Here is a 25,616-nt window from a genome sequence, read left to right on the forward strand (position 1 = left end):
CACTCGTGGCTCTCTTGGGCTGATAGCGTCTGGGAAAGGTTATAAATACTAACAAATATAGTTTAAGAAACCTAAAAATCACACTTTAATGATAGAAGCAAAAGAATGTCTCATTTGCTCTTAATCAGAGTATACGCAAGTAAATTAAGAGACGCTGGCGATCCTAATCAGGATAATAAGATGAAACATATTTAACTCATGAAATTTATTGCCACCGATCCTTGATCAGCGTCCAAAGTTTGAATTGAATCTGTCCGTTCAAAGTGAGTCAAAGTCTAAAGAAGTCGGTTACATACGAACATACAGTCGAAGTATATAATAGATGTATTATCAAATATAGTACAGACCTTCTTGCAGGCGTTCTGCCCCTGTTGCCCCACGAGCATGTATATTTTCTCAGCGCGATGCAACTCGAACAGACCGCGGGCTTGTGCCCCGTGGGACACACCTGCCCACATTGAGCCCAGACCTCCAGACGCACCTGTCGCTATTATCCTATAAAAAAAAATCCATTCTAGTATATGAATAAAATAATACATTTAAACTTAATTGACTTAAAATAATTTGCTTTGGTTTGATTTCAATAATTTCAAGAATACCCTACATTAAAAAAAAAAGTGTACGATTTACACACGATAGAAGTGAAACTTCAGTAAATCGACAAAAGAATGAGATGTATATATAGAAAATATAAAATAGTATGTATATTTCTGTATTCACTCTTTGCCGGCTTCATTCTACATATTTTTGTATTTGTGTCTCTTACCTGTCGTTTTTTCCGTTGCATCAGCTTTGAAATCACAACGATTCTGAAGAAGTTTCACTTCAAAAAATATTAATCAAAATCGTATGTTTTACGTTAAGTATAGATTGAATTATTTGATATCGCAAAACATAAAACTATCTAACTACCAAGAATCTCCCCTAAGATCTATCATTATAAATTTTTACCAATGAAAAATAAAACAAATTTTAAACAACAATCACTATCATAACGGTGTCCCCCAAGGTTCAACATTAGGTCCGATAAAACTTACTTCCCGAACTTCAAAAAATCCCCAATTGTACTGATTATAAATTAACAACTTACGTATACAACCCCTCATTGGGCACCTCCCACACCTGTATACCAGCGTAGGGGGTGGATTGCACCACGTTAACTGACACAGACGTATTGTTGTATGCGATATCGCACATTGTTTGGTTGGGCCCGTATCGGCCGGTCGCACCGCATGTTGTGAAGCGGTACACTGAAATGAGTTTTATTGTTATTGTAATAGCTGTTTTTTATGTGCATGGATGTATTTATGATGTATGAATATATATGCATTTATCTTAATATATATAAATCTCGTGTCACCATGTTGTCATGTCAATGGACTCCTAAACCACTTAACCGATTATAATAAAATTCGCACACCATGTGCAGTTCGATCCAACTTGAGAGATATGATAGTTTAAATAATTTTAATTACGATAAATGACAACCCGGGCGGAGCCCGGGCGTGCAGCTAGTGATAATTTAAAATATTGTAAGCAATTTACAACTTGTAAACAAATGAATAGTTATATTATATTATCATCATACTAATATTATAATCATACTTCCTACTAATATTATAAATGCGAAAGTTTGTAAGGATGTGTGTGTGTTTGTTGCTCTTTCACGCAAAAACTACTCAACCGATTGCAATGAAATTTGGTACGTCGACAGCTGGACAATTGGAATAATATATAGGCAACTTTTTATCCCGATATTCCTACGGGATACGGACTAGCGCGGGTAGTTATATAAGGCTTCAATTCTCAAACAACGGACTTTTTCGTTCGACCTAAATCTTTTCCACAAAATTTCATTTAAAAAAAACAAAATTTCTAGTATCACTACGAGGTGAAAGGCTATTAAATATTTCTTTGCTTTAATTGCTACATTAACATTAAGTACTTTTCTTTACATAAGATTATTGCAGTATTTCACTGATTCAATTTACTCACTTGTAGATTCAGCAAAATCAGCGTGCGGCGTGGTTTTCTCCTCAAACACTGGATCGTAATAATTATAATCTCCCAGTTCTGTCGCATTTATATTCAAACCAAAACATTCGGGAGACATTGAGAAATCATCTATAGCTGAATCTGAATATATCCTCATACCCATTCTTGTCTTGAATAGAAGATAGTATCTGGGAAATATAATATAATAATATAATCTTATATATAAAATTCTCGTGTCACAATGTTAGTCTCTATACTCCTCCGAAACGGCTTGACCGATTTCTCTGAAATTTGGTAAGCATATTGGGTAGGTCTGAGAATCGGCTAACATCTATTTTTCATACCACTAAACGATAAGAGTAAGGCAGAACAGCGTTTGCCGGGTGCAGCTAGTATAATATAAAATACTGCCTTCAAATTGTTAATAGGCAGATACCAGATTTCAAATAAAGACACAATTATAAAAATCAATCTACCAAGTTAAAAATTTTCGAAGTAACGAATACAACCGAATCGAACTTCCTCCTTTTTTTGAAGTCAGTTGAAAAATAAAAGCTCAACTACGTATTTAGTCACGACTCGCGATAGATAGATCATGATATCTTTATAGCAGACTAGCTGTTCGCCCCGGCTTCGCCGGTGGTACATATATAGTCTATGTTACTCGTGGATTATGTAGCTTTCGAATGGTGAAAGAATTTTTAAAATCGGTCCAGTAGTTTTTGAGCCTATTCATTACAACCAAACAAACAAAGTTTTCCTCTTTATAATATTAGTGTAGATTTGAAAATCGTCATGATATGTGCTTACATTCGATAGCAATATTGCTATAGGACTATAACAAATTTTTACTTGCGACTGTTTTGTATTTCAGAGTCTATAACTCGCTGTTACAATAATGTGTACCCATAAACATTTCTTTTTTGCGTTCATATATCAAGCTTAAAGAACCATCAATTGCATTTGAAGTTACTGATTCAGTGTAAACATGTATCAAAGCGAAAAATAAATTCATCGACTAATGTGTTTTTCCGTAACCCTCATAGGAGGCCTGTGTCCCAGCAGTGGGAACATAGATAGATAGATAGATAACTCTTTATTTGCACCAATACAAAAGGACAATTACAGAAAGGACACAAACACATGACACAATTACGTACAAACGAACATATATGGGCTGATGATGATGATGTGTTTTTCGCAAGTCTAGATTTAATTTTATTCTACCTTCCCTATTTCAAAAGGTTTTTTATATATACAACAATATCGAACTTTAATTAGTTTTCACTTTTCATAAGTTCTAAACTGCGGGTTGTTTGATCATTCTTAATATTGGAAAGTTCTACTAATATCCTACTCCTACTAATATTATAAATGCGAAAGTTTGTAAGGATGTGTGTGTTTGTTGCTCTTTCACGCAAAAACTACTGAACCGATTGCAATGAAATTTAGTACGTAGACAGCTGGACAACTGGAATAACATATAGGCAACTTTTTATGCCGATATTCCGACGGGATACGGACTCACGTAGTATTTCATAAAGATATAGAAAATGATTGACAAGATGTTAAATGTATTCCTATGATTCATCGTTATATGTACAATGAGCGTCATAATAACTAGACCTCACCTGCTAGTAATATTGGGTAAGAAAATGGCAGCTCTATACCAGTTCTCTCCTTTGTCTTTGGTCGAGAACCAGAGAGAAGTAGTTATATTACCTCGAGAAGTGAGTTCGACGACGTCAACACTCAAGGAGCCATAGTTTCGGCCATTTTGTTGATAATAGAATCGTATCTGGAGGAATAAATTCAATTTTAAACACAGATATAAGTGAAGATTAGAAAGCTTATGATTTGAGCAAAACCGACGGGTTGTTAAAAGAAAATACAAAAATATTAAATAAAATGTATCATTTTAGAGATGAAATTAAATTAATAATTATGGTACTTAATATTTGTTGTAAATACAACAGCTTCCAAAGTGATGGTAATTTATAATTATGGAACATATTTAAAAAAAATATAAGTAAATAAACCAATTGTCGAAGATGCCGTATATAACATTGATAAAAAAATTTCCAAACCTAATTTTGTCCCAACTAACAAAAATACATTGCATGTTAATAATGAAAATAAATAAATAGAACTTACCGTACAACAATTATAATATCTCGACGTGATATTGCCATGTACTTTAGGTGGAGGGTTGAATATAACAGTTTTCATAACTGCAGTTGACGCGAAATCCGGTTTCTTCTTATTTGGTCCAGTAACGTTCATATTAACAAAGAAATAATAACCAAGACAGACGGACAACGAGTAATTCCTATGGGCTGGGGATAGCGGGATTATGGGATTTGCGGTCGTGTACAAGAGGTTGGGAGGTCCACAAGTGTGGTCGTAGTTTGGACCTGTTTTGTCTGTGGGCGTTGGACCACTGTGTCTAGACCATTTTAGGATTGGCCTGGAAGAGAATTTAGAATTTCTTATATCATTTAAATGTTCTTAGTCTAACTCGAATGCTAATTTAATTAATAGTCATTCTTATACCTAATTGTACTTAGGATTTGCATTACTATAAAAATATTGCTTGAAAATGAGTTTTTATGAATTTATGTATGCTTTGTTTGATTAATTTTATTTAAGTGCAAAATCCTGAATTTATACATATTAGACAGATTTATTAGTCTCTAATAGAGATCGGGCCCAGAGATGCAAAATTATAAAAGCAGATTAAAAATTCGAACGATTCCATGTAAAATAAATTCAATAACAAATAATTACATTTAATAAAGGGCAAGAAGAGGATAAATACTAGAAACATAATAGAGACAGTAACACTTACTGCGGGACATTTTCGAAACCGCATGCATCTTGTTCAAAATTACAATATGACCCATAGGGCATTTTATCTGAAATAATAAGAGTATCATTCAAAATTTGCATTTATATATTAGCCCAAATATGTTCCCACTGCTGGGACACAATCCTCTTGTGAGGGAATTCATTTTATAACTCAATTTTAAAATGAAAACGCTCAAAGTTACATTAAAACTTAAGAAATTACAAATGTCATCAAGTTATTACAAACCGTCTCCGGAAAAATCCTCCTCATTAACATTAACTTGTCTATAATAATAAAGTCTGTCAGACGCCACTTTCAATAAAAAATCGGTTAATTTAAAAATATACACTGAAACATATTATACTTCTCGGTTCAAATCATATGCCACTATATTAATGAAAAAAGTCGTCTTTAATAGCGGCATTTAAATATTTATATTAAAGTCTTAAAGTTATTAAAGTTTTAAAAAGAGTCCTAACTCACCACAACTCTGCTGTTCATCTGAACCATCGTCGCAATCCTTCACCAAGTCGCAAATCTGTTGCATCTTGATACATGACTCTTTCTACAAGATTATCATCATCATCATCATCATCATCTAATATACTAATTATATGATTATTTACTACAAAAAACGGTCTCCGACGTGACTGGGAGGAGGTACCACTCCAGATTCTTAAATGGGACCGAATGAAAACAATTTTGTACTAAATATTCCGGTCAACTAATTGATATACCTTTTATATCAAACACAAAAAGAATCACGTCAATTACGTTTACGTTAAAATATATAATACGTCATAATATAACGTATTACAATACAATACGTAACAAAAAAAAATTTTAAAATAATATTATCATCACCATTCGATGTTATCTGTACGTATTTAGCTTGTATTTAGTCAAATTGGCTAATCTAGAGAGAAATTAATCGAAGCCGGTTACAAATTTAGAGACAACGATTAAAAACCAATGCAAGTTAAATCATACTATCATACTAATATTATAAATGCGAAAGTTTATAAGAATGTGTGTGCTTTGTTGCTCTTTCCCGCAAAAACTACTGACCCGATTGCAATGAAATTTGGTACGTAGACAGCTGGACAACTGGAATAACATATAGGCAACTTTTTATCCCGATATTATTACGGGATACAGATTTACGCGGGTGAAACCGCGGGGCGCAGCTAGTGCGCTATAATTTTAAGGATCCCAGAGAAGAATTCTAAAGAGAATATTATAAAAATCAAACAATATATAGTATTATAATAGTTTGTAAATATATTTTACCTACCTTCATAACCTTGCACTTGAGTTGTCTAGTCTGACACTCGCCATTGTAAACCGGCGGCTCTGGTAAACACTCCACCATGCGTATGTTGTCTATCGCAATGTGTGGTAGTACCTGCGCCACGCTCACGTAATTTGGCCGCGTTATCTCTATTATTATCCGGACCTCTTGTTGTACTTTCCCTATCATGAACCTCATTGGTAACCACCTGAGGATTAAATTTTACATCTGCTGTATCTATTACTTTGTTTCGTATCCCAAGATTATTATGTTTTTCAATGCCTCTGACGCTTTTGGAGAGAAATAATTTCTATGCATTTTCAAAATGATCAGAAGGTCAGTAATTGTATTAAATTAAACACATTTAGCAATTAAATGAAAATTTACATTTAGAAGATTCTTAGCTACAACAATGTAAAAAACATTCTGGTTAAATGGTACATGACCATAGCTCCGGTTAATATACAATAAATAGTACTATAATATTATGATAACTCAGTTGTATCATATAACCACAAAATTATTTAAATATGCCAGATTTAATCCATATTTTAATCATAATGAATACTTTGAAATCAATCCTTTTTATAATGAACTAACTTTTGCCCCCGGCTTCGCACGCCTTAATTCGGAGTTATAATAGATGTTATTATAAACATAAACTATCCTCTTGAATCACTATCTATTAAAAAAAACCTCATCAAAATTCGTTGGGTAGTTCTAAAGATTTAAGCATACACAGGGACATAGGGACAGAGAAAGCGACTTTGTTTTATACTATATAGTGTAATTGCAGAGACTACTTATTAAAATGCAGTGGATTATAAAACTGCAAGAAAGAAACATATTTAAATCATCTCATCTATTCGGAAACTCACAGTTTTTCATTATTGCCAGCATATTCTTGAAGGATCCACTGCACTTCGGAAAATGTGGATTCGGAAACGAGTCTGATGCTTGCATTTTGCATCTTGCTCTGATGCAGCTTCACTTCAAACTGTGAATAAGAGATATTTAAATTTTAACACTACCAAGAATAAAATAAGCGTCTACTGATTTAATCCTTCTTTCTTGTTTGTTTTGTTTCTTTACCTATTTTTTTAAGTTTAAGTACAATAAAATCGAATAAATTATTAAACTAATATAATTATACAAAACAAAATTATTTTTTTTTATATAACATATATTCTTCTGACAACACATCACTAAAAAGGATAATCGGCCACGGTCACGGTCACGGTCATAGTCACAATCAGAATCAGAAACATAGTCATGTATATCAACAAACATCATCATGATTATCGCCACAGTTACAGTCACGTTCACGGTTACGGTCACGGTCAGAATCAAAGCCGAAATCGTTATGGTCATAGTCATAGTTGGTCCATGTGCCATGAGTTATGGTCATGCTATTACCTTGCAGAATTCACGCAACCCGCGGAACGGCGGGGATTTGATCACCATATTTTCCATCGTTGGATCTACAGGAAGGTAAAGGAAATGTCCTGTAAAAGAAAAAATAAACACGTACAAATATGTTCGATAATAACAGTTAAAAAAAAATAAAAAACACGCTTTTATCATATTTTGCAAATTGAAAAATGGAATAATTTTATCAAATTAGTGTATTGTCATCGGTCCTCAATAAATCTACAAAGTTTGAACGAAATCTGGCCGTTTAAAGTGGGTCAAAATCGCGCCCAAAGAAGTCGGTTACAAACATACAAACATACAGGTGAAGCTAATAAAAAGCGTGTAAAAACCTTATGTAAAGTAGTAAAACCAAGTTGACTAGAGATCTTATACTTATCGCATAATTGGATTCATAGAAACAAAATATGGATAATTAAAATATTAAAATGCTTTATCACATTACAACGTTTTATCTTCACGGGGACACATAGTATCGATTATACTGGGATGCTTTTCAATAATTTGCGAATTAAAATATTTCCCTCATTTGTAATATTATCAATAGATTTGTGTTTTAGATTACAAAGTAAAGTAAAGTAAGTAGCCAGGTCTTAGATGTTCAAACTCCTAAACATGTTAGGATATTATCATTATAGTATATCAAATAAGATCTCGATTTTGAAGTCCGAGATTCTCACCACTGAGCCACCACTGCCATTTACCACTTATTTATTTTTATTTAATCTATACTGTTCCAATCCTATCCTACTAATATTATAAATGCGAGAGTTTGTGAGGATTGAAGTATGTGTATGTTTGTTACTCTTTCATGCAAGAACTGCAAAACCGATTGCTATGAAATTTGATCAGCTAGATAACTGGAATAACACATAGGCAGGCGTTTTATCCCGATATTTCTACGGGATACGGAATTACGCGGGTGAAACCGCGGGGCGCAGCTAGTACTTGATGTATATACTTTTGTTATCTGAACCCCCAAAACTAAAGCCTGACCACGATCGGGATTCAACTGTTTTGTCAAGAAAAAATCATAACGTTAAATGTAGAAATTTCGAAACAACACTCATAAAAGACAAAAACTAAATACAGATTGCATATAAAACAACTCAAACAGAGTTTCAACGATAATCTGTACCTAAAAGCACTAAATATAGCATAGGATTTAATTTCTCCATACAGTAAGAATCTAGTGCATGCGAATGGCCAATCCATATTCCTTTTTTAGACTCATTCAATCACTAAAATAGATTGGATTGATCTGTGTGAAGTTCGTTGCATGTGCTTTCATCGAGACTAGTCTATTGTTTTATTATAATATGTAATCAAGAGGGAAATATATGGTTTTTATGCAAAGTATTATAATATTACAATAAATCTTAGGAATTTCGTCTTAAATATTACAATAAAAACGTTTCACTCAATTTGGATGTTTATATCTGTTCGGAAGTTGAGTACGTTTTAGCACGAACTGGGCTAACTCGTACCGGAGAGGTACCACACCAGAAACAACGACCGGCGTAAAAAGCATAATGCCTCTGTGTTCGTTCGGTGAGTGGTGGAGCTCCGGCTGGCTTCCTTTCCCTCACCCTTCCCAGTCCATTTCATCATTCCAGTCGTCCATCCTTTCTTTATCTCTTACCCCTTAAAAGTGGACACATTCGCAGATTCTCTAACTCCTCGAATGTCCGTTCCGTATTCCGTTTACATTAAATACAATTTAAATTATATGTATAGATAACTAATTATCAAATCAATATATATGATAATCTAAAACAAAGATCTATTATTTCTAATTTTATCGTGGTTTTGTAACACAAAATATTATCAAAATTGCTTCAATAATATCTACATTATCAATATAAACACAAAAATATACTTACACGTAATTTCGAATTTTACAAATGATGTGCTTTGTTTACGTAAATATTTTTTAATATAATATGAAGTGATTAGGTGTTTAATTCATGTTTTTAACTCCTTTGTAATATTGTGTATAAATTCATCAAAAGACTTTCATATTTAAAGTATCAGAAAGTATCCATGTATAGACTCATTAATTTATTGTTTTCATTTCGAAAAATTTCTGTTACAAATATTTCATAGTCGTTAAATCGTATCCATTTAAAAAGAGAATGCTATGTTTTTAATTTTGTTTGTTGTTATTAAATAAGCATGGCTTAAGATTATCGATGAAAATAGGTGATTAAAAATTGCGTAACAATTAACAAAAATATACATATTTTTTTCATTTATCAGCTACCTAATCCTTTCTAGTACACATCATATTTTTATTTACCAATAACACATGGTAACGCTTTGATCGATTCTATTTTTAAATTTTTTGCCGCCTTCACAAAATTGGCGGCAAACGTCAGTGTTTATTATCACATCCGATCCAATTGTCACTCGTCTGAGAGGAAATTAAGTGATATCGCCGCAATGATTCAATTTGCTCGCTGCTTTTTAAACCTTGGTAGAAACATATGAGAACTCTTTGGTCTATCTAATTCATATTCGACACGACCAAATAAAGAAAAAAAATAAGCAGTGTAGTGCCAGTAACATATTTTGATTAATGACAAGAAAAGGTTCTCAAACAAAAATAAATAATATGACAACATATATATACATTATTATTATGTTTTCTATGATAATACTATGTATGTATATGTTTGGGTGTGTAAGTGTGATGGTAAGGGACAAAGAGACAGACAGAGTAACTTTCGCATTTTTAATATTATTAAGGATATCATTTTCAATTGCTATAAAATCCGTATTAAAGCATTAGTATTTTGAAACCTACCTAATTATGTTTTGAATAATTGCTAGACATCCAGTCGCAAACAAATTAAAAAAGACATTAAAAAGCTAGTAAATAGTTATTTCAATATCATATCCAATATTCTAATATTTTAAATGTGAAAGCTTGTGGGGATGAATGTACGTGCGTAACACTTTCATTCGAAAACGGATTAACCGATTTTAATAAAACTTGGCAGTGATGTACCCTATGTACCAGAATAAGACATAAGCTATAGAAATACTTGCTTTTGCCCGTGGGTTCGTCCGCGAGTGAAACCGCATGGTACAGCTAGTACATGTGTCATAAAATGAAATCTGCATTTTGTTAATTAATTGAACTCAAACTCAGGTCGCGCGGAAATATCATATTATCTTTGTCACAAATATCTTATCCTAATTAATGAATATATATTTTTAGCATATTCAATAAAGCTAATGGAAATCGCTAACGTTCACAGTATCAAGAAATATTTCTGCGATACAATAGATATAATATATTTGACCCTTGACATTAAAAGCGCGCAACAGTTTTCCTTTCCGAACGAGGCTGTTACATACGCCTTATGAAATTCGCGCTATTTTTGAATTCAGAATCGATTCTTTTATATATTTTTTTTTCTATGGCACAAATTCAAATACATGATTTTTCTTCATTACTTTTTTACCGCCGTCAATATATTGATTTATAATAAATAAAAATTCGATTTTAAATTATGTATTTTCATTGATCTGTAGATAGCACAAAATGGTGAATATGTAAATAAAACAGATCTTACCATCCTTATTATAATCAGCGTCAGCCGGGGGCGCGGAGAACTTCAAACCTTGCGTCGTCCTGTTCATTTCTTCCACATCAGCCGCAGTCACAACCCTGAATCCCAACCCATGGCTGGACACCGTGGAGTTCCATTGCCACATGCACATGTCCAACGATCCATTCGTCAGTTCGAAGTTACAGAACACACCAGTCACTTGCGGCACGTATGTGTTCTTCGACAGCGCTTCATACGTGGGATCGCCTCTACGTAACTCCTTCATCTTCTTCGTCAAGGAGTTCGTGTCGTTATCGCCTATCGACTTCTGGTTCGTCGCTATTGCGCCTTCATTGTCATTCATCATATTATCGTGCGTGTTTCTTGGGCCCAGCTGCATCAGCTTGTTGATGAGCTGCTTCCCACGGCGGCGGTTCGCCATCTCCTCGCTCCTGTTCATGAGGCTCGTCAGCCGCTGGAAGGAGCCGCGCTCGGGCTCCGGCGCCGCCGACCTCGACTTTTGCTCCTTTTTCGCCGCCAGGGACGCCTTCGCTTTATCTTTTGTTTCGAGATCATATTGCTCAGCGCCCACGGTCGCTACGACGGCGATGAGGAGGAGGAATCTTACAAACTCCATTAGTGTCGTGTTTAAATGGTTATCGCGTGGGCTCGCCTCGCAGCGGTGCAGTTTGCAGTTACAACGATTAACATTTTCCGCATCAAATATACTGTCGAAGCGGATCATCGGACTCGGTGTGTCCACATTAGTTAGCGAAGACTGTCGCAAATCACGGTAAATAACGTTTTGTTGGAATCCCGCCAGTGCGGAACGTTGTATCGAAACATTAACAACATAAACGTGCACATTTTACACAAAACAACGCGGGCTATTCTAATAAAATTAGCACAATCCTTCTGGCCTCCATGTCCCAGGAAATCTCATAAATGGACGACGATGTCCCTACGTCGGAATCGCGACACTCGACCCCTAACGGCCACTTCAACGTCTTTAAACAATTACGCGGACGATGGAAATACAATTGGTGATGTCGTGAGATTTTATTTAATTTTTCAGATCTAAAATTACGTTTTAACTGGCCTGTAAAATATAAGCCGACATTTCCACTCCCGTGAATGCAGCGCCGCGACGGGAATTTGCGGAACTAAGCAGCCGTGGACCGAAATAATCATTACTTTAGATGCGATCTTGAAGGAGCGAAGGGATGCTGCGCAGGTGACAACTCGTACACAGCGGATTCCCGGGCTTTTTGCGCAGAAAATCGCTGCGTCAAACACCGGAAATAGAATTGGCCAACGCGGTATAAGAGCTCACGTCAGATGTCTCTGATTGGTCAGGTCTATATTACAGAATCGGTTATTGGCGGAAATAAAAAATGCCGCGAAAATGAACCAATAGCTTTGCAAACCGGAAATTTCATAGGAGTCCCTGTTGGGATATTTCCTTACAGATTTATTTACGTGAACGGCAGACTGTCGTTTAGTTCTTTATTAGCTACGGAAATTCGATAAATGAGTGTTCCTTTATTCCATCCGACTGTTAACTTTACATCTTACCAAGATTTTAACGTGATTTATGAAAGTCAGACTATTGAACATCAAGTATATTTTCTTCAATGAACGTTAAAATATAACGATTCTTAAAGTTTCATTCATTGGACAATACAGCTCTAACTTAATTATTAATTGGCCGCAATTAAAGATAGGGTGCTAAAGGTTAATGTCCAGTGTCCACGATCCAGACAACAATAGATTGACAGTTTTGAGTTTACACAAAATTAAATGTGTGACTACGTTCTGAAATAATCAAAAATTGTCTTATTACAGTAATTACAAATTAGTTCCATTAATATTATTTAATAGGAGAAACAAATAAATTTCCTTAGATTATCTTTAAAGTAATGGTCGAAATAATCAAATTATTCCATGTTTAATTTACTGCTGTCATTAATGACAATTGACATTTGAGGTGAATTTCAGAACGTATGCACACTAGCACTGACTACTGAGCACCACTCCTTGTGGATTATTTTGGTTTGGTCGACATTTCTTGTTAGCCGTATCAATAAATAAGAATTAATTAGTTGTGAGAAATAGAAAACCTCATAATATAATCATTATGTATTATTTTTATGAAGCGAACTCTTTTGTGCGTTATCCTCTGTGAAATTTTGGATTTTTCAACAATTGGAAGGTAAGTAATGCATCCCGTTTGTTATGACTAATGAAATAAAATTTTAAAATGGACTAATTGTTAATAAAACATCGCAGTATCCGGTTTTTGTGTATAAAAACTATTTTTAAATTAAGGTGAAAGAAAATGTCCATCGATTTGAATATGGAATTCGTAATTTAAAACGAAAAAAATAGACAATTTGGCGTGTACTTTTTCCTTAACTTTTTCACATTGTTTTGAAGTAGCTAACAATTATTAAAGAAATAAAATGACAATTCAACAAATGCTATCGCTATTTGCGATAAATGTATGTAACAATACAGCATTAAATCGACAAAGGACCCCAGTATACATTGTAATCTAAATATTTCAAGAATCTGTCAATAATATCTTGTTTACATTACATTTATATTTAATTGCCACAATAATTAATTCAGACATTTCAAAAATTCGATTGCATTGCATTCTTTTAGAGGTCAATAAAATACTTATAAAAGTATATTATAGTATTTATGTAAAATTAAGTAGTGGGTAATTAAATATATCATCAAATACTTTAGATTGCCAATAAAGATAATTATTAGATTATATTGTATCAATAGATCAGATAAGATGGGTTTTACCATACATAATTCCAAGTAAATTATCATCACACATTGTTGAACTGGATATATGTTAATATAATGATTATATGTTATATTATTTCCTTTCTTTTTTTCATATATTGCTTTGTTAATCTTATGTTGGCTTTTTCCATGTATCCTGAATCCATTGTTATATAAAAAAGATTTGACTTTTGATTAGGGTTATGTCAGACTACTGAATTTGCAGGATGATAGAGTAGTGTTTACAGACACATTTCATCCATTCAGACATCCAAGGATAGGATAAGAAAACATGCCATAGGTAGTCAGATTAAGAAATACAAATATTCATTATGTATGTGAAATTAAGCAGACTAAATAACACAATAGCGAGATTGCATTTGATTATAAATTGCCTTCAGTCTTTTCATCAGGCGTTCCCACTAGCTTTATTGCCGACTGCGACATAAAAAAATTCAAACTCAAACATTATTTATTCAATTAGACTTCTTCTAGAGGCATTTTTAAATTTTCATAACATACTTTAACAATATTTGACAAATATATACAACTAAATGTACACAACTTATTTGTTAACATAAATCTCTGTATCTTATATCTTATTTTCGACACTAACATTATAAAGAGTATTTTTTTCTATTTTGGTATGTTTGTAACGTTTTCACGCAAAAACTGCTGTACCGATTTCGAAAATTCATTCACCATTGGGAAGCTGCAACTTCACTGAGTGTCTAGGCTCTATATGTACCACGGGCGAAGCCGGAGCGAACAGCTAGTATTATTTTTATTTATTCATTTATTTAAGTACTTTAAGTACTTGAACTAATTATTCTGTGACTTCTGTTCATATAATACAGAAGTTATTTAGCTCAGGTTAAAATTACATTATTGCTGACACCACAGTGTGAATAATGTTTTGTACAATGTAACAATTTTGTTCAATTTGATTGAATAACTATAAAAACCATTCATTCTCTCTAAAACATAACTGCCATTATCATATCCTACTAATATTATAAATGCAAAAGTTTGTAAGGATGTTTATGTGTTTGTTGCTTTTTCACGCAAAAACTATTGAACCTATTGCAATGAAATTTGGTACGTAGACAGCTGGACAACTGGAATAACATATAGGCAACTTTTTATCCCGATACTCCTACGGGATAAGGACTTACGCGGGTGAAACCGTGGGGCGCAGCTAGTAATATATATATCCAATTAATCAACTTCAAAAAAGTAAGAAGTATCACTCAAATTCGACTCAACTCGAGTTCGAAATTCGAATGTATTTCTTTGTATTAGTTACCTCATAACTTACGACTTGATGAAACAATTTTGATTATTCTTTTATTATATAAAAGCATTTCAATGCTATAAAACTAAAAAATAGATTCGTTTATTATTTAAATGCTGATGCCTCCAAAATGGTCCCATTAAAATTTTGTCTCGTTCGTTTGTTTGATTCAGTATTTTGTTTAAAAAAATATTGTTGTCTTGTTATATTCAATTATTTTATCGGTTATTTACCTGTTGATTGTTATACGTATGTATTTACCAAGAAAATACTAGATTCGATTAGTTTAGGTCTAGATAATGTTCTAAGAACTATCTATATTATTTATATTTTTTATTAGTTTAAGTGGGGTATGGGGCAGATAGTATACGTCTGTTTCAATGATCGATTTATAAGTCCGAGGTCCTCACCACTGAGCCACCACTGCTCTTTTGAGAAACGAATGCTGTTTTTCAAATTCAATTTTCTCTGATAGTTATTTATTATTTGAACGTGTAAATCGTTAACATTTTATAATTATACAAAAAATATTTCGACTAATTTAAATTGTGTTTTTTGTTGTGTTTTCTTAGCTACAATATAAGAATGATATAAGAAAAACATACATAAAAAGTTTACAATCAAATCTATTTCAATAAGTATGACAAGTTCTCTGAATTGTAAAGGAAATAAACTTAAACTACATTAAAAATAGAGCCTTTATGATGTAGGAAGCTTTGAATGGGCAAATAATGGTAATAATGGTAAAAAAGTCTGCCAAGAAGCTTTTGCGGTAAATCGTAACAAAAAACATATTGGTTCAGAATTTTTTTACTTTGATTATAATCTAAGGGATCCGCCCGCGGCTTCACCCGGGTTGTCAAAATATAGCAGTATTCCGGAATCAAAACTAGGGTCTCAAACTATCTTTGGACTTTTAATGTGGACACTTTTATTGTGGGAGTCGAGCACGCTTCGGCACGAATTGGGCCAGCTCGCACCGGGGAAGTACCACACCCCCACAGAAAACCGGCGTGAAATAATAGCTTGCTATTGTGTTTCGTACGGTGAGTGGGAGAGCCGGAGGCCTATTTCCTTCTCCTAGCCCTTCCCAGTCCATTCCTTCTTTCCATTCATCAATCCTTTTCTCATCCCTTATCCCTTAAAAGCGGGCAGCGCATTCTCAGAGGTCTAAGCCTCTGCGAATGTTCATGGGCGGTGGTGATCGTTTACCATCAGGCGAACCACCAGCTCAGTTGCCCGCTATGACATAAAAAAAAAAAAAAAAACGTACCGAATCATCCAAACCGATCCATCAGATCTTGTATTATTTCGTTAACGCAATCAAACAAACTCTTCACCTTTATAGAATGTGTAAAGAGACTAGCTGCGCCCCGCGGTTTTACCCGCGTAATTCTGTATCCCGTAGGAATATCGGTATAAATAGTTGCCTATGCGTTATTCCAGTTGTCCAGCTATCTACGTACCAAATTTCATAGTAATCAGTTTAGTACTTTTTACGTGAAAGAGTAACAAACATACACACATCCTCACAAACTTTCGCATTTATAATATTAGTAGGATAAAGCAGAACGATAAACAAAAATGAAATCAAAATCAGATAATACGTTACATGTATAATGATTAATTACCGCACATTTATCAAATTTCCTTTGAAATGTAAAATTAATACTATTTTCTTGTGATTTATTTATCGCGAGTATTATACATTCAGAAATTATATACTAAAAAAAGCATTTATTGCGATTTACTTATTAAATTATCTCTCCTTCCCGTGACCACGCTCGCTGTAAACCATACCGTCCGTCAAAATGTATTTAATGTCTATATGGGAAATATAATATTTCTGGAAAATTTTAACCCCGATTTCACAAAACGTCGGAACGTCGGCAAAAATAGATAACGATGTATTTTCCGGTGAATGAATTTGTTTAACCCAGACGAAACTGGGTCTTCCGGCTAGTTGTATATGAGCTATTATTGAATACTAATCTAATCAACACGCTTTTATTAGCTTCTGCTATACGTTGGTTGTATATTTTTAAAACTACCCACTGGTTTTTGATTGTTTTTTTTTTAAATAGATGTAGTTATTCTAGAGGTAGGTTTATTTGTAACATCGATTAAACTACTTCGAATAAAAACGCGGACGAAGCCGCATGCAAAAGCTAGTTTTATTATAAAAGCGTGTTATTTAGTTTTATTTAGCTTTATATATTGAAAACACATCAAGGGTCGTCATATGTTTTCTAGTAAAGCAGGTCACCTACATTCAACGGATCGGTACTTATGAAATATTCTATGCCTTGCTTTACTTTATAAGACTACTGGCAGTTCGCCCCGGCTTCGACCGGGTTGTTGAATGATAAATTAAATAACTCTGAACAAAAAACGTAACAACCTTCAAATTGTCATAACTAAAACAAATTTTTATGGAACCACATGACGGGCACAAACTTTTAAATAAATTAAAAAGAATCATAATCTCCTAATTTTTTAAAGTCGGTGCTTCAAACCTACAATCTTTATCTATTCCTTATACACAGCAGGTTGACTGGAAGAGACCACTATTTAGTTATGAGACCACCCGGTGCGCTGGTTTGTTGCTAAATTTATTTTAAGTCTATATACGCCAGAGTGGTAGTGTCAATTTATAATAAAACTAGCTGCGCCCCGCGGTTTCACCCGTGTAAGTCCATATCGAGTAGGAATATGGGGATAAAAGGTTGCCTATATGTTATCCAGTTGTTCAGGTATCTACGTACCAAATTTCAATCCAATCGGTTCAGTAGTTTTTGCGTTAAAGAGCAACAATCACACAAACATTCTTACAAACTTTCGCATTTATAATATTAGTAGGATAGGATAATACCATATATAATATTACTCTATGTCCACATATTAACGTCACTTCACTCCCACACCTTCGTTTATTCCAGATAAAATGACATAATGTCAGGGGGTAACTCAAAGAACAAGCGCTCGAAACGTCACGAGGGCTGGGAGGAGGCGGGGGGTGAGTTCTACCAGGAACTGTACCCGGGTGGTGAGCAGGAACTGTTTGACAACCTGCAGCGAGCTGATGCAGCTAAGCTGGCCACCTTGCTACCCTCAAAACAGGCACGGAGTAAGTTATGTTTGTTTGTCTTTTTATTTCTGTCCTAGCTGTTGCCCGCAGTATAGATAGTTAGATAGATAGATATAAAGTTTATTAAAAGAACACATTAAATACATGACAATTACAAAATAAGACGATAACACAAAGAAAAATTGACACAGAAAGGAAAAAGTAAGTAAAGATATAAGTATCGCCCGCGTGGTTCTAATGAATTTTCACGGTACGAACTTTCAGCTCCTATTTTATCCCCTACCATATATCGTCATAACATCTATCTGCATGTCAAATTTCAGCCCGATCCGTCCAGTGATTTGGGCTGTGCATTGATAGATCACTATATCAGTCACCTTTGAGTTATATATATTTAGATTTTATCTGTATTTTTCTTCTGTATCCATTGATTGCATTAATTAGCGTAGAAGTTAGAATTCACACAGCTCCAAGCGATAGTACACTTGAGTATTTGATACCAATTTTAGTTTGATACGTCCACGCGTTTTTGAGTAAAAAGGTCTTAACTGACAGATTAATGGACTACAAAGGGTACTAGTGATCCTACTAGGTTCCTGTTGAGATTCGGAACCCTAAAAATAGACAGATAAATTGTTCTTACAGCGGCATTTAAACCCGCGTCCTTGCCAAGTAGCGAAAGTCTCAGACCGCTAGGTAACATGACTAAGCGTTAGTAATCGAATTTTTCTACTCTCTCGATTTTAAATTTATATAAAGCTACCGCTATGAGATATTTCTTAAAATGTTTATACAATAAGGGTCTGGAGGGTGACTGTCTCATAGTAATGCTTATTCCGATGTGGGAAAGAGACAGCTGTGTAGATCATCTAGCGCCGTCTCTTTCCCAAACCGGAATTGGTACTACTTTAAGACGTCACGGTAACCGCTTGTTTTTGGGCTTTCTCATAATATCCCTGAAGGATTTGACATTTTTGAACATACATCTCAACCCGTTACTTGTCTTATAATTGTCTATATTACGGTAAAGATTTCTTATGGAAAAATCTTTGAAACCGGACAGTTTTTCAATAAAATCGTAAGGAACAAATAATCAAATGTCTCTATTTTATAAAGTAAACCTGTCGCGACGTCCAAGAGGCGTGATAAACTAATTTTATCCTAAAAACGGCTAGCGCTGTAGTTAAAGAGTGGTGCCTATCCGCTACCGATAGCGTGCGAGAAAGGGAAGCCAGATATACTAGCGCCGTAACGCGTATAACGAAGCGGTTCGCCCTCCCCTGTAACTTCGATAGTATTAGTATATAATGTTGTTTTTTCAGCGACGACAGTAAAACGTACGAGATCGCAAAATGAAAGGCGGCAGTCGACGTTCGCGCGGACAATGCAAAGTCGGGATATACATCTGTCGATGTTGCCCGATTTGTCAGGTGAGTTATATATGGATATATAATTATATATATACATATATATTAAATTCTCTTGTCACACTTTTCGTTGCCATACTCCTCCGAAACGGCTTGACCAATTTTGATGAAATTTTTTGTGCTTATCCGGTATCTATGAGAATCGGCCAACATCTATTTTTCATACCCCTAAATGATAAGAGTAAGGCAGAACAGCGTTTGCCGGGTGCAGCTAGTATATATATATATACATAAATTTTTATATGTCACAGCGGGCAACAGAGCTGGTGGTAAGCGATCACCACTGCCCATGAACAGTCGCAATATGCCACTGCGAATGCTCTACCCGCTTTTAAGAGTTGAAGGATAAGGAAAATGATGATTTGAAAAAAGGAATGGACTGAGAAGGGTGAGAAAAGGAAACGGGCATTCGACACTCACAGTACAAAACACAGTAGCACGCTGCTATATCACGCAGGACTTCTGTGGGCGTGTGGTGCTTCCTCGGTACGAGCTGGCACAATTCGTGCCGAACCGTGCTCGACTCTCACATAAATTAAATTGAAATTGATAATCATAAAAGTATCATTGCTATGTTTCTCAATAAATAGTTCAGTTCTAATGGTTTATCATTAATCTATCCAGTTTGAGTTGAATCACAACAAACATACAGACAAACGTACAGCATTAATTCTTCTCTATAATTAATCTGGTCAAAGAGTTCTATTGTTATATTTTTTATGACGGAACTCCAAAACTCATGCGCATTGACCGATATCGACCTATAACTGACTCTAATTACAAGCAGTTAATTAAATGAAAAAAGCTGTTATTTTTACGTCGATTTTAACTGTTAAAACACGTGTTATAAATGTGAGAAAAACGTATTATTGTTAACCAACTGGGCCGGAGGAGAGTTATGTTTTTCGAGAATGTGTGTGTGTGTGACATTAGGAATCATTGATGTATTTTAGTTTAAACCCAATGGGTATGTTAATATTATAGACCAACTAATACCGTAAAATATAAATTTTATCTTTACATTGATAAATTAATAGTATCAAGATATTTTGTACGTGAAACCGTAATATTTAATTATTTATTAAAACTCCTTGCACAAATGATACGATCTCTACTGATTTTTTTTTATATAACATAAAAAATATAAAAATCTACGTGGCCGCAATGACTGTAATTAATTTGAAGAAAGTAATGACAATCCAAGCTTAATATATTTGTATGAAACTTTTTAACCATATAACCTTTTTTTAAATCGGATTTTTGGTTGATTGGATGAACTTTGAAAGTAATTTTAAAGTGTACAATTTTCAATCTATCCGGGCGGAGCCGGGGCGAGCATCTTGTGTTCTCATATGTCAAATAATATTTCTTGCATTGTGTTTATTTATATTTAAATCTCTATATAACATTTCATAAAGTTTCGACTTACGAAAAAAAAATCCTGGTTTATTCGCATAAAGTAATATAATATAATTTTTAACTTTTTAGTTTTATAGCATTCAAAAGCTTTAGATTAGAAATTTTTAAAGACTAGGAAAATATTATCACGGGGCGAGATTCGAACGTGCGTCATCACGCCCAGCCTATATAATTTTTGTTTTTATATTAGATGAAATTGGTTAAAAGGGACAATATATAAGTTAATTACGTTTTTTATTTACTAGTTAACTAGTTAAGATTTACTTAAAGACGATATAAGTGAGATTTAATTTAGCAAATGGGCGATCTCTTCCAGACAACAGTAAAAAATTAAGAAATCCTCTCCTATAGAATAGATCTATTAAATTGTGTGTCTAATATTTCAGAAAACCTGTCGAACGAGGAACGAACCTGGGAAGAAATTATGCAGATCAAGGCAATGCCGGTGCCTATGCACCAAAAGAGAGACCTTAAAGCTAGGCTGCAGGTATGTGCTTAATCTTAAATTGATTAAGTTAAAATTTCGATTTTTATATAAGTTGCATTAATTTTTTTTTTTTTTTGTAATAATATAGTGAGTCTTTTCGTGTTTCTATATAAATTATACAAAATTCTATACATAATGTTGATAAAATTAATAACTATTATATCCTATCCTATCCTACTAAACCTACTATGCTACTTTTTACTTAATATTATAAATGCGAAAGTTTGTAAGGATGTGTGTGTGTTTGTTACTCTTTCACGCAAAAACTACTGAACCGATTGCAATGAAATTTGGTACGTAGACAGCTATTCAACTGAAATAACATTTAGGCAACTTTTTATCCTGATATAACTACGGGACACGGACTTACGCGGGTGAAACCGCGGGGCGCAGCTAGTATATTATAAATTAGCTTATGATGAACATGTTTTTTTGCAAACATTGGGTGTTACTATGGTGAGTGACAGTAATACAGATGAACAAACATTGGTTTCAGAACGCAACAAAACTACGCCTTCAAGGCTTTGAACAGCTACAATGGCGCCAACGAAAAGTCTGGCACCGATTTAGGATTAATTTCGCCGAAATCATGGGAAAATTAGAATTATGGCAATCTGCGTTACGGGAAATCGAGGGGAAATTTGGTACAGGCGTCGTCGCATACTTCCTCTTCCTTCGATGGTTGTTCCTCCTCAACATCGCCATATCCCTATTCGTAATTTTCTTCTTAATTTTACCCAAAGTGTTGCTAGTCGAAAACACCCTCATTTGCACTGAGGATTACAACAATTCAACTATATGTTGCTCCGAAGCTTATTTTAGCAGAAATGTGACGGGAAACAATGTGATTTTAGATTTAATTCAAGGCACCGGGTGGATGGAGAGAACCATCCTGTTCTACGGAGTGTACAGTAATCAGATATATTCGTATTTTATAAGGAACCTGTGGGAAGCGGAAATGTTCTACAATATGCCAATGGCGTACATTCTGGTCCCAATATCTTGGGCACTTTTCTCTCTAATAGCCATAGTGAAGACCGGAGCGAAAGGTTTCAAAGAAAGACTAGTTGAAAGCGAAGGCCAGTTCTACATGTACTGCAATCTGGTCTTCGGGGGCTGGGACTTCTGTATTCACAATGAGAAATCCGCTAAAATCAAGCACAAAGCCCTATACAATGAGATCAAGGGGTGTTTAGAAGAAGAGAGGTTCAATGAAGAAAAGCAACTGCGGAGTAAAGAGAGCCATATCTTGATGCATTTACGACGGTTACTAGTCAATATCCTAGTGCTTATAATATTAGTTGCGTCCGGAGTTCTAATATACTTCACGTTCAATTATTCCCTAGATATGCTAGATGAACAGATCTCGCAAAGCGAATACGTCAATAGAAGCGCAGAAAGACTAACCCTTGGTCTGTACAGAGAGAGCTACACTTTCGGAAGGTTCCAGAACACATTTCTTGAATTCCTTCCCTATATTTGCATAGTGGGACTAAATATAATAGTTCCGGAAATATTCGGCCACCTCATAAAGTATGAGAACTACAATCCGGCGCACGTGATACTGATTTCATTGCTGAGAACCGTTTTGCTGCGACTGTCCTCATTCGCAGTATTGCTGAGTCAGATTTATATACAAGTGACCGACCCGAATCGTGTCACCTGCTCAGTATTTACTGACGACAATCGTCTCGAATGCTGGGAAACGTATGTTGGCCAGCAGTTATACAAATTGATCCTCACAGACTTTGCTGTGCAATTTGTGATGACGTTTTTCATTAACTTCCCAAGGTCGTTCGTTGCGAGGCATTCGCACAGCACTTGCCTAAAAATTATCGGCACCCAGGACTTCTATCTGCCAAAGCACGTCTTGGATATCGTCTACGTACAGACTATTATATGGATGGGAGCGTTTTTCTGTCCGTTCCTGCCGATAATCGGCACTATTTTCTGCTTCTTAATATTCTACGTGAAGAAATTCGCGTGTTTAGTGAATAGCACTCCCTCGCCCATAGTGTATAAAGCTTCGAAATCAAAGTCACTTTTCATGTCGGTATTGCTGTTGGGTTTTGTAATATCCATAGCTCCAGTGGCTTATTCTATCGCGGAATTAATGCCTTCCATTAATTGTGGGCCCTTTAGAGGATATACAACGGTATGGGAGTACGTGGTTTTGACCTTCGAAACGTTTCCGAACGTTATTCGAGAGACGATATTCCTATTGGGCACATCGACGTTCGCGGTGCCCGCTTTTGCGGTTCTATTAATATTTTTGTATTACTATTGGGCGGTCGCAACGGCTAATAGGCATATGGTGACAGTACTAAAGAATCAACTCGTGCTAGAAGGACATGATAAGCAATTTTTGTTGAATCGACTTAGCGCGTTCATACGGCAACACCAGAAGAGATGCGAAAGGCGGAATAGGGCAAGTTTCGCGGACGACGACTCCTCCATACAGAATAGTTCGAGGTAAATGTCATAACGGGGTTGTTTTTAGTGCCATCTGTTGGCAGCTCGTCGAAGTGACGTTGACAGTACTTTCGCGCCATTTTTTATTTGCTATATACAAAATTGCCATTTAATTAAAACACAGTATATATAGTAGTTTGTGGTTACTTTTAAAATGTTGTCTGCGACAACAATGAAGAGTAGTGAAATATCTTTTTTGTCGCATAGATAGGTACGCAAGTGTCAAAATTAAGGCTGCCAATAAATTTATATGGATTTTTGCTCAAAATTACTCACATTTATATTTCGCCATACACGAGATTCTGTCAACATTGTAAAAATTTATGTAATATACTCCACATTAAATGGATTATATAAATAATGTAATCTATTGTAAATCTATTACGTCACATGAAATTCGTAGTAATCATAATGTATAAATACAAAGGTGCAAAAAAAAGAAGGTTACACTAAAAAAAACAATATTTAACACCCATCAATATTGAATTATTATTCCACTTTTTTTTAACTGAATTTTGAAAGTTTTTTTTAGTATAAATAATTTAAAAATAAATCACAGCATTTAAATTAATTACCATAAATTTATTTACTAGCACAATATGTAATTCTTTTTAATATACAGGTTCTAAATAAATTTACAATTTTTCTTATATTAAAACAAGTAGATTATAAAAACCTATTTATTTTACAATAGTGTAATTAATTACATATATTAAGTTTATGTTGTCTATTAGATGTAAGTCAACAATATAAATATGTATAAACATAACTTTTTATATAATAGTAACAATGTAATAGATTTTTTAGCACAATTATTGTTTTTATCTGTTTTTTTTAGTTTAACTTTTGCGACTACGCATTCCAGTCTTGTCCAATTAGAAAAAAAAATAGGTCAATTATACGACTTTATTTATAATTTTTTTAATGCGCTTCTCGTAGACAGAGAATATCATAGACAATTTAAAATCTGTATAAAATAGAACCAAATTTGGATCGCATTATTTGTGACAATATGTTTTACTGGGGCTCTTAAACGAAAAAAAAAAAATACGATGATTTTTATTTTCTGTTAAATCTAAGTTATAGACTTTGTATGTATTTGTATGTTTAAAAAACTAAAAATAATTGGGGAATATTGTATTTTTGACACAGCCATTTCAATGTTTTAAAATTTCCTTCCTACTTGTGTAGTTAAATCTTACGCCTGCGTCGTCTAAAACTTAATAAATTACTAAAAATCTTTCTTTTAAATACATCTATTTGAAAGAAATCCCGTCAAAATTCGTTGTCACGTTTTAAAGATAAGCACACAATGGAACGGACAGAGAGCGAGAAGCGACTTTGTGTATATGTAGGGATATTGCTTTAAGAAAGTCACTTTATAATTGCCGAAACAAATTGTCGTGTTATTTCTATGTAAAAGGTAAATAAAAGTCGTATCATATTCTCTGTTTATAGCATATTTTAGACTATTAGTGATCTCATACATTTACCTGATTGTCTTATGA

The 25,616-nt window shown here is 34.3% G+C and overlaps 2 protein-coding genes across 2 annotated transcripts in view; one reads left to right on the forward strand and one right to left on the reverse strand.

Moving 5' to 3' along the window:
• LOC119835963 (ALK tyrosine kinase receptor) overlaps window positions 1–12,388 on the reverse strand; it is a 26,703-nt gene extending 14,315 nt beyond the window's left edge. The window contains exons 1-12 of the mRNA XM_038361096.1: window positions 11,147–12,388; window positions 7,551–7,639; window positions 7,013–7,131; window positions 6,138–6,342; window positions 5,327–5,408; window positions 4,844–4,910; window positions 4,150–4,462; window positions 3,627–3,793; window positions 1,996–2,183; window positions 1,091–1,250; window positions 348–495; window positions 4–29 (exon numbers count right to left, since the gene is read on the reverse strand). Of these exons, the coding sequence (XP_038217024.1) occupies window positions 4–29; window positions 348–495; window positions 1,091–1,250; window positions 1,996–2,183; window positions 3,627–3,793; window positions 4,150–4,462; window positions 4,844–4,910; window positions 5,327–5,408; window positions 6,138–6,342; window positions 7,013–7,131; window positions 7,551–7,639; window positions 11,147–11,867 (2,285 nt within the window). The 5' untranslated portion in view covers window positions 11,868–12,388. The remainder of the gene's footprint in view (window positions 1–3; window positions 30–347; window positions 496–1,090; window positions 1,251–1,995; window positions 2,184–3,626; window positions 3,794–4,149; window positions 4,463–4,843; window positions 4,911–5,326; window positions 5,409–6,137; window positions 6,343–7,012; window positions 7,132–7,550; window positions 7,640–11,146) is intronic.
• A 767-nt stretch (window positions 12,389–13,155) lies between these two features.
• Window positions 13,156–24,576, forward strand: LOC119836006 (transmembrane channel-like protein 7). The gene is made up of 5 exons (XM_038361169.1): window positions 13,156–13,334; window positions 18,155–18,342; window positions 19,626–19,733; window positions 21,536–21,636; window positions 22,133–24,576. The coding sequence occupies exons 2-5, from the start codon at window positions 18,168–18,170 to the stop codon at window positions 24,110–24,112; spliced, it is 2,364 nt and encodes a 787-aa protein (XP_038217097.1). The 5' UTR covers window positions 13,156–13,334; window positions 18,155–18,167; the 3' UTR covers window positions 24,113–24,576.
• Window positions 24,577–25,616: the final 1,040 nt, after the last annotated feature.

This window comes from Zerene cesonia, chromosome 22 (genome assembly GCF_012273895.1).
Source record: "Zerene cesonia ecotype Mississippi chromosome 22, Zerene_cesonia_1.1, whole genome shotgun sequence".
NCBI lineage: Eukaryota > Metazoa > Arthropoda > Insecta > Lepidoptera > Pieridae > Zerene > Zerene cesonia.